The following is a 12,401-nucleotide window of genomic DNA, read 5'->3' on the forward strand; positions in this document are numbered from 1 at the left end:
CGGGCGGGCCCGGAGCCGCCGCTCAGCCCGGGAGCCGCCGCCGCCGAGGCGCCGCCGCCGCCCGGGAGCCAGGCATTGCCGGCACCCTGAGCCGGGCACGCCCGCCGGGCGGCGCGACCCACCGAGGCCCTACCAGCCCCCGCCGCTCCCCGCAAGGGAGGCCAACGCGCACCCCCCGCTTCCTCTCCGCGCCCACCGGGGAATTTTAGGAGCCTCCACCACGGCGGTGGCGCAGTTTACAGGCGGCCGCCGGCAGCCCTAAAAGCGCGACGCCGCCATCGAAGCCCCCGCGGGGCCTTCGAGCAGCCGGGCGCCTTGTGATGACGTAACGACGACCAGAGGGGCGGGGCGAAGCCTTGCGCGCCGGCCCCGCCCCGCGGGCGCGAGTCCCCGCCCCCGGGCGGGAGCGCCGCGAGAGGGGGCGGAACGACGCGAAGCCTCACGAGATCTCGGGGACCGAAGCATCGCGAGATCTCGGCGCGAGCGGCCGCCCTCTGGGCTGAGAGGAAGCAGCCGGGCGGCGGCTGAGGGGACAGGGCGGACGGGTGCGAAGAAACCTCTCTCCGCCTTCGCCTCGTGCCCTCCACGGGCTCGTCTCCCCCTCACAGCGCACCAGCCCTCCAGCGCAGGGCTCACTCTAAGGATTACACGATAGAGGGGTCTCCCACCGCAGCCCCAACGCCCTCACTGAGGCGCAGACCCCCCCACCCCGCTGCTTTGTTCTGGCACGGTCAGCTCTTGTGCTTGCTTTGCTGGGCAGAGTTACCAGATGTAGGGCTGGCTTTAACGTTTCACAGAAAGTTAAAAATTGCTTAAGGCAAGGGGTGATCGACGTGTGGAAGAAAATACAAATTTAGAATCACAGAATTGTCTAGGTTGGAAGGGACCTTTCAGATCACCCAATCCACCATCAACCTAACGCTGACAAAAACCACCACTAACCCACATCCCTCAGCACCACGTCTGCCCGGCTTCTAAATGCCTCCCGAGGTGGCAACTCCACTGCTGCCCTGGGCAGCCTGTTCTGATGTTTGACAACCCTTTTGGTGGAGAAATTCTTCCTAATAACCATCCTAAACCTCCCCTGGCACAACTTGAGGCCATTCCCTCTTGTCTTGCGTTTGTGCACGCGCTTGAGCTCCCGCTCAGGTCACCGAGACAAACTGCTCCGACAAAGGCAGGGTTAACCTCGCTAATACAAAAACATTTATTGTGAGTAGGTACAATGGGAGCAGCCGGAACAAACTTTCACCTCACAGATTCACGCTGAGGGGTTGCTCTCCTGCTGGGTTACGCAACTCGGCCTCAGTTCGCTTTGCTTACAGAAGGGAGACGTACGTGTTAGGTGTTTAGGGCAAGGAGTATAGAGCGCCCTGTGTAAACCAACAAAGAATTATTATAAAACCTCCACCAGACTAGACAAGCATTTAAACGATTTATTGAAAAAAAGCATATTCATCAGATACAGATGCAACAAGCATACACCCATGTAATGCATTAGTACTCAACTGTATTTGGTATTTTAGAAAGATAAAGCCAAGTAACATTTTTTAACAAAAGCTCCTTCAGGTACGTTTTAAAGAAACATTTCTTAACACAGAGTTACATATTTTCCACCTAAGTTCTGTGCGTGTTAAGAAGAGGTTCCCTTGCTTTGTATCTCATGAAGCTGCATAGGTGTTTCCGAACGCATGGGGAGGCTGCTGTCCTTTAGGAGTTTTTCTGTGGAATTTTCATGGTCACCTAGGAAAAAAAAAAAAAAAAGTCACAAGTTATTTTCCTGAAGACAGTGGTCAGTTATATTCACTTGAAGGCCAAGAGGCAATACCAGAACCAGAAGACAGTATATCCCAGTCAGTGACTGGGATCACCTTGGTCTGGAGACCAGACTGGAAGGCTCGAAGAGAGGAAGAAGCTCGAAGGCTGGGTCACAGCATCTCTCCAGAGATGCCACTGCTCTTTGAGAGGTGGGAGTGGCACATTTGTTTGTGGAGCTCCTGTACCGGACCAGTCCCCTGCCAGTCACCAGCTGGAGGCCCTCAACCGTTATCCACTTTGCTGTACTGTAACTCTGGGGGCATGGGCTCTGCCCAAGAGCTCCGTCACCCTTTAGACATTGCAGCTGCAAGTAGACAGCCTGACAGCCTTTCTCCTTGTCTTACAGGAAATTACTCAGCCTGAGGCAAGGGGGTTGCCTAACACCAGGAACCTCCATCTCCCACATAGACTCAAGGGAGCCGCATCGAGTACTGGTCACTGCTCAGGTTCCCCCTCTTGACTGACGAGTGCCCAGCGTTCATCTGCCAGTCCGTACCTGCAGAAGCTTCCATCCATCTGGCACGCACCCCCAGCACATGCTCTTCCTGTTCTCCACAAAATAAACTCATGGGGAATCCCATATACTCGCGTTCTTTACTGTGAGAAAGAGCTAAATAGTGCCAAGTGATGCAGGCAATTGGGAATCTATTTGGTCACCTATCCTTATTTTCCTCAGCAGTATAAAGCAAGGCTAGCTTTCTGTTTTAAATACAGTTACATGGAGTTGCGTTTGCGGTTACTTCAGAAGCCCAGTTCCAGTTTTGATTCAAGCATTAGAAGGAAGAATTGCAACTCTCAGGCCAGCCTACACCAGCAGGCACAAATACGATTTGGAGCTGTGGCAGAGGGTTGGGAAGACCTTGGATACAGGCATACTCACATTTTTCACCTCCACATATGCCTCCAGACCATATTCTCCCAGCTCTCGCCCAGTCCCAGAAGCTTTGTAGCCGCCAAATGGGGCTTGCGCACCAAACACATTGTAGCAGTTTACCCTGAAATGGAAAACAAGAATTAAGCACCTGCAGTTTCAGAACTGCTTAATGGAAGAGTCCATTTGTAGCAAAGGGACACCTTGGCCGTTTACAACACAGGAATGTCTGAATTTCTAGGCAGAATTTCCGTATTTGTCAGTTCTCTCAGCCAACATAATTAATCAATACTGAAACCTTATCTTCATCAACCAGGAAACAGAAGATCATTAAATCAGTTCACGTCCCATTATCACAGGACCAAACCTCCAGGTTGCCACCCACACCTCCTTCAGAGGACAGATATCAAAAGCATCTGTTCACTCAGCACCATTAAAAAAAAGTACAACAGTGAAATATTGGATCTCCAAAATCTCTTGTGCTAGAACAGTAAACTGGTGTTGAAGTACTGACTTTGGCAAAGCCTTCAGCATGGCCTCAGAACACAGAGGAACTGCCACCGCGCAGCCAGGACCGCGCGGACGTGCTGGGTGATCTAATCCCTGCTCGCACTCAGAGCCCTGCAGCAGCTGCTCTCACTGCCAGCTGCAGGACTGGATTTCGCTTCCCCCCATCCCATTCATTAATTCGCAGTGGGAGCATGGAAGCTTAATATACCTAAATTTTACCAACAGTTAGCATTACAGTTGGAGGTCTGACATTACATTCAGTGATGTACACGTCAAATTGGATCCAAAGTAGAGACAGGCTATCAAAGAGCAAACTTAATGAGAAATGGCAGCACATAAGGAAGCTTCCAGCAGTTTAGGGAGAAGGAAGTGCCAAGGCTCACCAAACTGTTCCAGCTCGCAGGCCCTGTGACACATAGTTTGCCTTGTCAATATCCTTTGTAAAGACTGCTGCTGCTAGGCCGTACTTGGAGTCATTTGCTCTCTCAATGACTTCCTCAATGGTTTTGAATTTCAGAATCTGCATGACCGGCCCAAATATCTGCAAAATCCAAACAGAGCAGGTGAAAATCTGTGTAAATTGATCACGGGGGAGGCTGTGGCTGATGCTGGAGTTATGCATGTGTCCTAGAAGTCACACAGGACATCAAGTATCACTTCCCATATTACGAAGTGCCCAGGACGTAACCTGGAGGGAAGTTAAACATGGTAACTTTCTAAGAATCATCAAGTTTTGCAGTTCATGAACGTCCAGTGCTTGTAGACCTGTGGTTTTTTGCATCAGAGGGAGCAAAATGACAAGGAAGTGCAAAGCTGACAGACAGAAAAGAAAGGCGCTGTGGGTCTCACCTCCTCTCTGGCAATCGTCATGTTGTCCTGCACCTCGCCAAACACAGTTGGCTGGATGAAATAGCCTCTGTCTGCAGCGGGGTTCCCGCCACACAGCAGTTTGGCTCCTTCACGCTTCCCAGTACTAATGTAACCGAGGATCTTCTTAAACTGCTCTTCATCTACCTAGGAGCCATGAGGACAGACAGATCAGCTTCACCTTTACTGGCGGTAAAAAAAAGATTTGACTACAACCTGCTGTGCATGTGACTGTGCTCTAGCAATTCCTCATTTCAACAGACTGCCGAGCCAGCTTCAAAGGGAGACGATAATTTTTAAATGCCAGTGTCAAGTGGAGGTTTTGGAATAATCAGATCAGTTAATTAACTTCTCTCTCCTGCACAAGGAGATAATTGGCACAGTTCAAAGGAGATTAATCAAGAGACCAAAGGATACCTTTCATTCTAATCTCCTGATGCACAACGACTGAAGATTGGGACTATTGCATAAGATAACAGTTCAGGACATTTCCTGCTCTCACCTGAGGCCCCTGTTCCGTTTTAAAGTCAAACGGGTTTCCAACCACCCTGGATTTGGCCTTCTCAACACTCCTCTCCACAAACTCATGATATATATCTTCCTGGACATATGTTCGAGATCCAGCACAGCAGCACTGCCCTTGGTTGAAGAAGAGGGCAAAATGGGCTTGATCCACAGCCCAGTCCACTAAGATTGGGGAGAGGAAAGAAAACCAATAAGCAAACAAAATCAACCAGAGTCAGTAAGTAACTTCTTTTGAACAATTATCATGCAGACTGCTGGAGTATCAGTGACACAAAGTCCTTTCAGTTGACAGGTATTTTCCATGCTCTGGGAGGGCAGAAGTTACATACAGATTTAATTAGTATGAGGGTCTATTAAAGCCCCCATACTAGGGAAAAAAATCTCATCTGAAGGAGATTAGAGTTCGCATTTGAAATTATCAGGTAGTAAGGACAAGTTATTTTAGATCTAGAAGAATTTCCTTCCAAGTCTATATGCAAGAGATGAGGAAACCAGAACTTCACAAGACTAGAAAAAAGCAGTACGCACTAAGAGAAAGAGAAAGCAATGAAAACAAAAATGGAACTAAGACTGAGGGAAGATACTGAAACAATTCTTATTTGTTGATAACTGAACTTCTTCACAGCCCTGAGAAAGAAGTGGGAGTGAAGAATTGCTGATACAGAAACACAGCAGCTACAGCTGGAGGCACGGAGACAGGGTGAGAACAGGCAGGTGGTGTCAGAGACGGAGACTCGTACAACACAAGAGAGGTCTCCTTTCACCTCCAGCTCTGCTTGCAGAAAGCCCACGTAAAAGGTACAGACCAAATATTACGCTAGCAGGTGCTTACCGTCTGCGTCAGACATGATTATGTTGGGACTTTTTCCTCCAAGCTCCAGTGTCACCCTCTTTAGGTTACTCTCTGCTGCAGCCTTCTGGATCAGATGTCCAACCTGCATCGTGAGAACAGGTATTAGGAGTTCACTCCTACAGACAGCGACACCTGGCACGGCGGCTGGTTTTAGATCTCAGTCAGCAGTTTAATAATAATCCCCTCATTGTCAGGGCTTTACAGGAACAACTGAAGACTGCCTAGAGTTTCTCCACTAGTAAGAAGGAGCTCAAGGGAAACAACAGGAAGTATTCTAAAGAAGGCACCTAAAAAGAGTCTTATGTAAAGTAAAAATAAGTATCACACTCTGAAGTCAGCTGTATTTTTAGAAACAAGGTGTAGAAGGCAAGGCACCTCCAGTATGTTATATAGAAAGGGTATTAGAGCAATGAGATAACCTCTGTATCCCAAGGGCTTAAAGGTTAAGGTACTCCCTTACCTCTGTAGAGCCGGTGAAGGCCACTTTATCTATGTCCATGTGGGAGGAGATGGCAGCCCCTGCAGTGGGCCCATAGCCAGGGATGATGTTCACCACGCCTGGTGGGAATCCAGCCTGCCCGATCAGAGCAGGAGAGAGCAATGTTACTCCTTTTACAAATCAAGGATTTCACCTACCCTCCTCTGTTAGGAACAATTCAGGAGGCATCCCACAAAGAACAGAGCCTTCACTTTAATTCCCTAGGTCTTTAATGTTCAGTTGGCAAGAACCAGGACAACTCCCTGCCCCACATCCTAAGCATAGTTTGGAGCTATATATGTTAGCTTTCTAATCGCCCTGAAGTTTGTTGTTTAACTGAACCTTAAAGCGTCCTTCCCTAATCAAGATTTATGTCCTCTGCATATGCATTTTTAAGGACAAGTGTGGGGTTTTTTTTGCTAAATCAAATGCTAAGATACCCAAGACAATCCAGCCTTTCTTCGGATCAGACAGCCCCTCTCTGTTCCTGTCACATGCCCCCCACAGCTCACCAGTTTGGCCGTATCACACCGCGCTCCAGCAGCGACAGCGAGGCAGCAGATGGAAACCCAGCCTTTTCGCTCACCTCTTTGATCAGATTAGCCACGTAGAGAGCACTCAGGGGAGTTTGCTCCGCCACCTTCATCACAACCACATTCCCAGTAGCCAGGGCAGGCCCAAGTTTCCATGCTTGCATCAACAGCGGGAAGTTCCACTGAAAAACAAGGAGGTGTTTGCTGGTCTGAACTTGAAAGTTTCCAATTAATCAGTAAATTGCCAGTGAGCTTCGTTCAAATCAGATGCAGCACTTATGGAAGCAGTCTTTGATCCTTCCTTAGCTGCTCCTCAACGCTTGGCTCCTTTTCAAGCACTGCCTTCTATTTGTCCAGGAAAAGTGTACTCTGAAGTATGAGGTCTCTCAGTACCGCTGCAAAACCCTAACTTTTGGGGAATTAATCTTTACTGTCAGTTTAACCTCTTTTGAGGCATTTTGAAAGAAATTCTGTTTGTGATGACAGGGCAGTGCAGACCGGTGAGGCGTTTACATTCAGTTCTTGCTCAATGCAAATATGAAAAACATGCAAATACAATATGCAACAAGCAGAATCTGGCTACTCCTATAAAGAGGTAACACTATCCACAGACCATTGTGTAAATATGGCTTTGTTGTTGACAAACCACCTTGCTAGGCTTGCTACCGGTTACAGAAATAAGATCAGGTACATAAAAGCTGAATTTTGCACACTAGTTCTCTATTTCCTTATCACACAGAATTTTTGGTTTTAATGCTAGGTAGTAATTTAAACCTAATTGTGGTTCTGAGCCAGATAACTCCTATAAAGGGGTTTAAATTATTTTAATCTTTTTTCAGCAGATACAAAGTAAATCTCTCTCAGAGTCCATGAAATCAACAGGTAGTTCTCTACTGCCAGAGCAAAGTAACAGCCCTCCCAGCTGGTGCAAGCATAATTTCCTTACCACTGGAGGAAGCAGCAGTTCGCAACAGATAATAACTTGCATTTTAAGACAACTCTTCATGGTAACACTGAATTCTTGACATGTTACGGGAACTACTGATACATTTCACTTACCGGGATAATCTGTCCACAAACTCCCACTGGCTCGAGTCTTGTGTAACAGAAGAAATCTCCATCTAACGGGATGGTTTTGCCATGGAATTTATCCGACCAACCTGCAAAGTATCTAGCAACAATAAAGTTTTGGTCACTGAATTTAGAATAACAAGTCTCCCATCAAAAGAAAATAAGAGACACTTCCTCCAGCCGCTTGCTTTCCTCCTCAGAAGCATCTACTCTCTGCACGAGCAGAGGTTCAACTACCACGGGCCAGCTGAGCACAAGCGTGGAGCATGAAGAGTTCCTGTGCTGTCGCTCTAGCCTCCATGCCTACCTGAGGCATTTGACTACCATGTCCAGATCCACCAGGTAGGAGATGGAGTATGGTTTCCCATTATCCAGAGTCTCCAGCGCCTGCAAAAACCAATGAGATTGCCTGAAGAGTGAGGTGGGGAAAGTCAGGCATATAGATTTAGATTTGATTCTCAGTTGCAATTCAGGTCAGTTCTGCATGTTGGCCTTTTTGCTTTCAGCTTCCCAAAACTACTTCCCCATCCTTTGCAGCTCTCTCTCACAGTTTTAGCAATAGCCAAAATCCCCATCATACCCCTTGGGCACAAACCACCCATTTCTGCCTCCCTCTCCCCATAGTTAGGGATCGCAGTGGGAGCTCAGCCACAGAGCGCGATACACACCGCCAGGTAAGCCCGGTCCCTCTCGATCAGGTCAGCAAGACGATTCAGCAGCTTCCCCCGATGAGAAGCATCCATCCTCCTCCAAGGCGAGCCCAGCTGGAAAGCTGCCTTGGCTGCCTTAACGGCCTTGTCCACATCTGCCTGCAGAGGAGTCCCGGCAAGAGGGTGAGAAAGGAGTAACCAGCCCCCACTCACTCTCTCAAAACACAGCTCAAGCCCTCCCTGGTCTCCAAGAGAAAACAGCCTCCAGCCAGACAGCATAAGCGACCGCTAGTGCCATGGTTTTAGGGGCAAGAACTTGCAGCCTTGACAGATGCCTCACTGCAAGACACTCATTGGTCCCAGGGCAGGGGAGCGCACAGGCTGCAGCCCCTGAACCCCCACTTGCCCCACAAGCACCAACCCAGGCACAGCAGCACAGCCTCAGCACAAACACTGCTGCCGGACCAGAGGCAGCTTTCTCTCCCAGTCTGCATCTGCGGGGAGGAGGGAGCAGATGTGGCAGTGAAACAGAGGGTGTAACAGCCGCGCAGCCACCACCTCTGCCTGCTCTCACACTCTCTGTTATTTCAGCTCTGTGGAGCACAAATATTGTCAAGGTATTTCCGCAAAGTCATCTGCTGGGTTAATATTTGTATCCTAGAACAAGGCATGGAAAAAGCTCCAGAAGTATGGTTTTGATACTTTTTCAGGCTTTGATTTCACCAACACAGTCTAAAGAACTTTTTTTCTTGATCAAATATCTCTAATCCATCATTTTGTCCTGTCAGGGCATTAACTTGTTTCTAGATGGTTCTCTGTTCTGGCTTGCTGTAATGGTCACGCCAGGACAAGCCAGTCTACCACAGACAAGCAAACAACAAAGGGTTTCCCTCACTCACCCCTCCCTTGGGGAATACAGACAAGTTTCCAGACTGTAGAAAGAACCCAAAATTGCTGGGAAACACCACCTCAGCTCTGCCACAGACTCCTAGAAGGGCCTTGCATAAGGCACGGGATGACTACATGACTCTATTCCCCACCACCGCTCTCTCTTTTTTTTAATTTCCTAGGGCTAGGGACAGTCTCCCACTGCGTGCGTACAGCAGAAAGGGGCTCTTCAGGTGAATGCTGACCTTTTGTCTCCTCTGCTCCCATGACTCTGGGTCACACCGCCAGCACAGCACCCATGGGACTGCAAAGGTACCTGCCTTCATCCCCGCCTGCCCCAGCAACCTCCACCCGCAACTGGTCCCCAGCCTCCCCACATCTATTCCTCTCCGCCCTTTCCAGTCCCGGCTTGCCACTGCTAAGAGACAAAGCCAGAGGGTTTTTGTTGAAAGTGGTAGCCGAGGAAGAACACAAGCAGCACTCGACGTGGTATTTGTACAGGTCAGGCAGTACTGCAAACACAGCACTTGGTGGAGCTGCCTCGGTGAGAGATGAGTTAGTGTCTTCCTCTGCAATCCCCATATACCTGCTCACGCGGAAAACAAACCAATCTCATCAAGAGAACACTTACCTTATCGCCCTCAGCAACCTGGCAGATGACTTCTCCTGTTGCTGGATTGATAGTAGGGAAGGTTTTCTTACTGACTGCATCATGCCACTCATTATTTATGAAAATCTGCAATGAAGAAAGCAAAGCAGTGTTAAGCCTTGGAGCCAGACCTAGGTGAAATCGCTAAGAGCTTTAGTTGTCTGATGGCATCTTAGCAGGCTGTTTAATTAAAAGAGACTCAACTTGTGTGGGCTCCAAAACCACGCCAATATGAAGGAGATATTTTAGCCTAAAAGTACACAGCAACAGACACAGCCTCAAGTTCATAAAAAGAATTCACATCTCAGCAAACAGCACGTGAATTGGAAGCGGTTCCCGTCTCAGTAGGTCCCTGCAAGCCCCGGAAGCCTGGCTGGAGCTGCGTAGGGACACTGGGAGGCTCAGGAGACTGAACACTGGGAAAATGCTTCAGGCAGGGATGATACAGTTGATTTTGTAAACAGCACTAGAGATTTTGGCAGCACTTCCCTGATTAGCTGATTTTAGGTTCCCCGTGTACCGTTCTGAAAGTGAACCAGGCACACAAGCAGCTTATCCAACTCTTTTGTCCTCAGTAAGGCTGAATTTGTTTTTTTCAGCTCCATGGCAAGAGAGCGTCAGTGCAAAGATCGTGGTGCTCACCGAGAACTCGCTGAACTCTCCGCCAGCGGCCGAGGGCCTTGTCACCGTGGCGGGCAGGGGCGGCTGGGGAGGAGAACGAACGCTCGCCCTCCACCAGCGCCTCGCTCAGGTGATGGGACGGTGCTTTCCCCAGGGCATCGAGCAAGGAGCGGGGCTCTCATCTACCCAGATACCCACCACCAAGCCAGGCACCTTCCCCTCCCTCCGCACGCCCTCTCGCACGGTTTTCTCCTTCGGCTGTTTGCGCCGATGGCAGCGGTCAGCTGCAACAACCGCGGGGACAGGGACAAAGCAGGACACACGACCTTCTGCCCCCCGGCAGCTGCTGCGCCCTGAGTTGCTTTATTTCACAACAAGATTTCCTGCAACGCAAGGCTTTTGGGCCCAAACCTCCGGCTGTCCCCCGCCCCCCCCCGGTGCGGCCGAGCCGGGGAGCCCCAGCCCCTCCCCGTCCCAGCCCAGCTCGCCGCGGGGGAAGCTACCGCTGCCGCCCCCCGTCCGGTCCCCGCCGCGGCCCTACCTTGTTGCAGGCGATGTCGGGGCGTGGGTTGGGCGCCGGGATGGGGGAGGCGGCGGCGGTGGCCGAGAAGGGCGCACCGAGCCGGGCCGGGCCGCGGCACAGCCGGGAGACGTTCACCGCCGCCCGCAACATGCTGCGCTGCGCTGGGCCGGGCAGACGGAGCGGCCCCGGCTCCTCCGGGGCGGCCCCGCACCGCCCCCGCACCGCCCCCGCTCCGCCCGCCTGGGCGCGGCGGGGCCCGGCTGGGCTCGGTTCGGCACGGCCCGGCTCCGTTCTGCCCGCATCGGCACGGCCCAAGGGGAAACGAGTGGATACGACTCGGTTCTGGTGGAATTGGGTGGGCTCAGCTTGGTTCGGGCAGCGCGGTTTGGATCAGCTGGGTGCTGCTGGGGTCAGCCTGGCATGGCTCAGCCTGGCACAGCTCAGTTCGGCCACATTCATGGAATCACAGAATGGTTTGAGTTGGAAGCGACCTTAAAGATCATCTCATTCCAAAGCCCCCGTCATGGGCAGGGGCACCTCCCACTAGGGCAGGTTGCTCAAAACCCCATCCAGCCTGGCCTTGAACACCTCCGGGGATGGGGCACCCACAGCTTCTCTGGGCAACCTGTTCACATGTCTTACCACCATCTTAGTGCAAAATTTCTTCCTGATATCTAATCTAAATCTGCCCTCTTCCAGTTTGAAGCTATCACCCCTCATCCTATCACTACATGCCCTTCTAAAAAGTCCCTTTCCAGCTTTCTTGCAGGCCCCCCCTTCAGATACTGGAAGGCTGCTATAAGGCCTCCCTGAAGCTTTCTCTTCCCCAGACTGAACACCACCAACTTTCTCAGCCTGTCCTCACAGCAGAGGGGCTCCAGCCCTCCCAGCATCTTCATGGCCCTCCTCTGGCCCTGCTCCAACAGGTCCGTGTCCTTCTTGTGCTGAGGACTCCAGAGCTGGACACGGTACTCCAGGTGGGGTCTCATGAGAGACCATTAGAGGGGGAGAATCACCTCCCTTGACCTGCTGGCCAGCCCAGCTCAGATCAAATCACACTGGCATGGCTTGGTTTTGGTGCACCAGCACCAGCACTGACTGTCCCTGTCTGTGTCTGTGCCCAGGGAACTTTGTGCAGGCAACAAGGAGGAGAAAGGCAGCAGAAAACCAGAAACATCTCTGTTGCGCTGGTTAGTTTTTTGGGAAGGTGGTGTGAGGAGGTAAATGGTTGGGGACTCCTGGTTACCTGGACACGCCGCTGTCAGCGTGTGCACAGGAATCAAAAAAAACAAAACTACTGTGTGCAGGGGACATGGAACGACGCCAGCAAAGTGCTCTCAACAGGACACTACTGGGTGCATGCAAATGAGAGGCTTTGTAAAATTTCTCCCCACAACAGCTAAAGGCCTTTTCTGCTTGTTTGCTTAAGATGCCTTGTGCCACATCAGGGTGACAAAGTGCAGATTCACATGCAGGGAGCAGAAATGTTCTCAAGCTATCACCGCCATCACTAAGGAATCCACAGACTAAAAATACAAAGAGCT

General features: G+C 50.7%; 1 protein-coding gene across 1 annotated transcript; it reads right to left on the reverse strand.

Moving 5' to 3' along the window:
• Nucleotides 1-1,422: 1,422 nt before the first annotated feature.
• ALDH2 (aldehyde dehydrogenase 2 family member) lies at nt 1,423-11,048 on the reverse strand. Its single transcript, XM_054219087.1, has 13 exons — nt 10,876-11,048; nt 9,696-9,800; nt 8,195-8,335; nt 7,834-7,913; nt 7,515-7,626; nt 6,509-6,637; nt 5,905-6,018; nt 5,424-5,526; nt 4,569-4,753; nt 4,049-4,213; nt 3,583-3,740; nt 2,699-2,813; nt 1,423-1,743 (listed from the first exon to the last, which is right to left on the reverse strand). Exons 1-13 carry the CDS (start codon nt 11,005-11,007, stop codon nt 1,711-1,713), a joined length of 1,572 nt encoding a protein of 523 aa, XP_054075062.1. The 5' UTR covers nt 11,008-11,048; the 3' UTR covers nt 1,423-1,710.
• Nucleotides 11,049-12,401: the final 1,353 nt, after the last annotated feature.

Source organism: Rissa tridactyla, chromosome 13 (assembly GCF_028500815.1).
Source record: "Rissa tridactyla isolate bRisTri1 chromosome 13, bRisTri1.patW.cur.20221130, whole genome shotgun sequence".
NCBI lineage: Eukaryota > Metazoa > Chordata > Aves > Charadriiformes > Laridae > Rissa > Rissa tridactyla.

Coding starts and splice junctions, on each gene's coding strand:
- ALDH2 (XM_054219087.1), bottom strand. CDS start 11,007: ATGTTGCGGGCGGCGGTGAACGTCTCCCGGCTGTGCCGCGGCCCGGCC. Junction 2,814..3,582: donor CTGCGAGCTGGAACAGTTTG/GTGAGCCTTGGC, acceptor TTTCCATTTCAG/GGTAAACTGCTACAATGTGT. Junction 1,744..2,698: donor CATATGTGGAGGTGAAAAAT/GTGAGTATGCCT, acceptor TTTTTTTCCTAG/GTGACCATGAAAATTCCACA.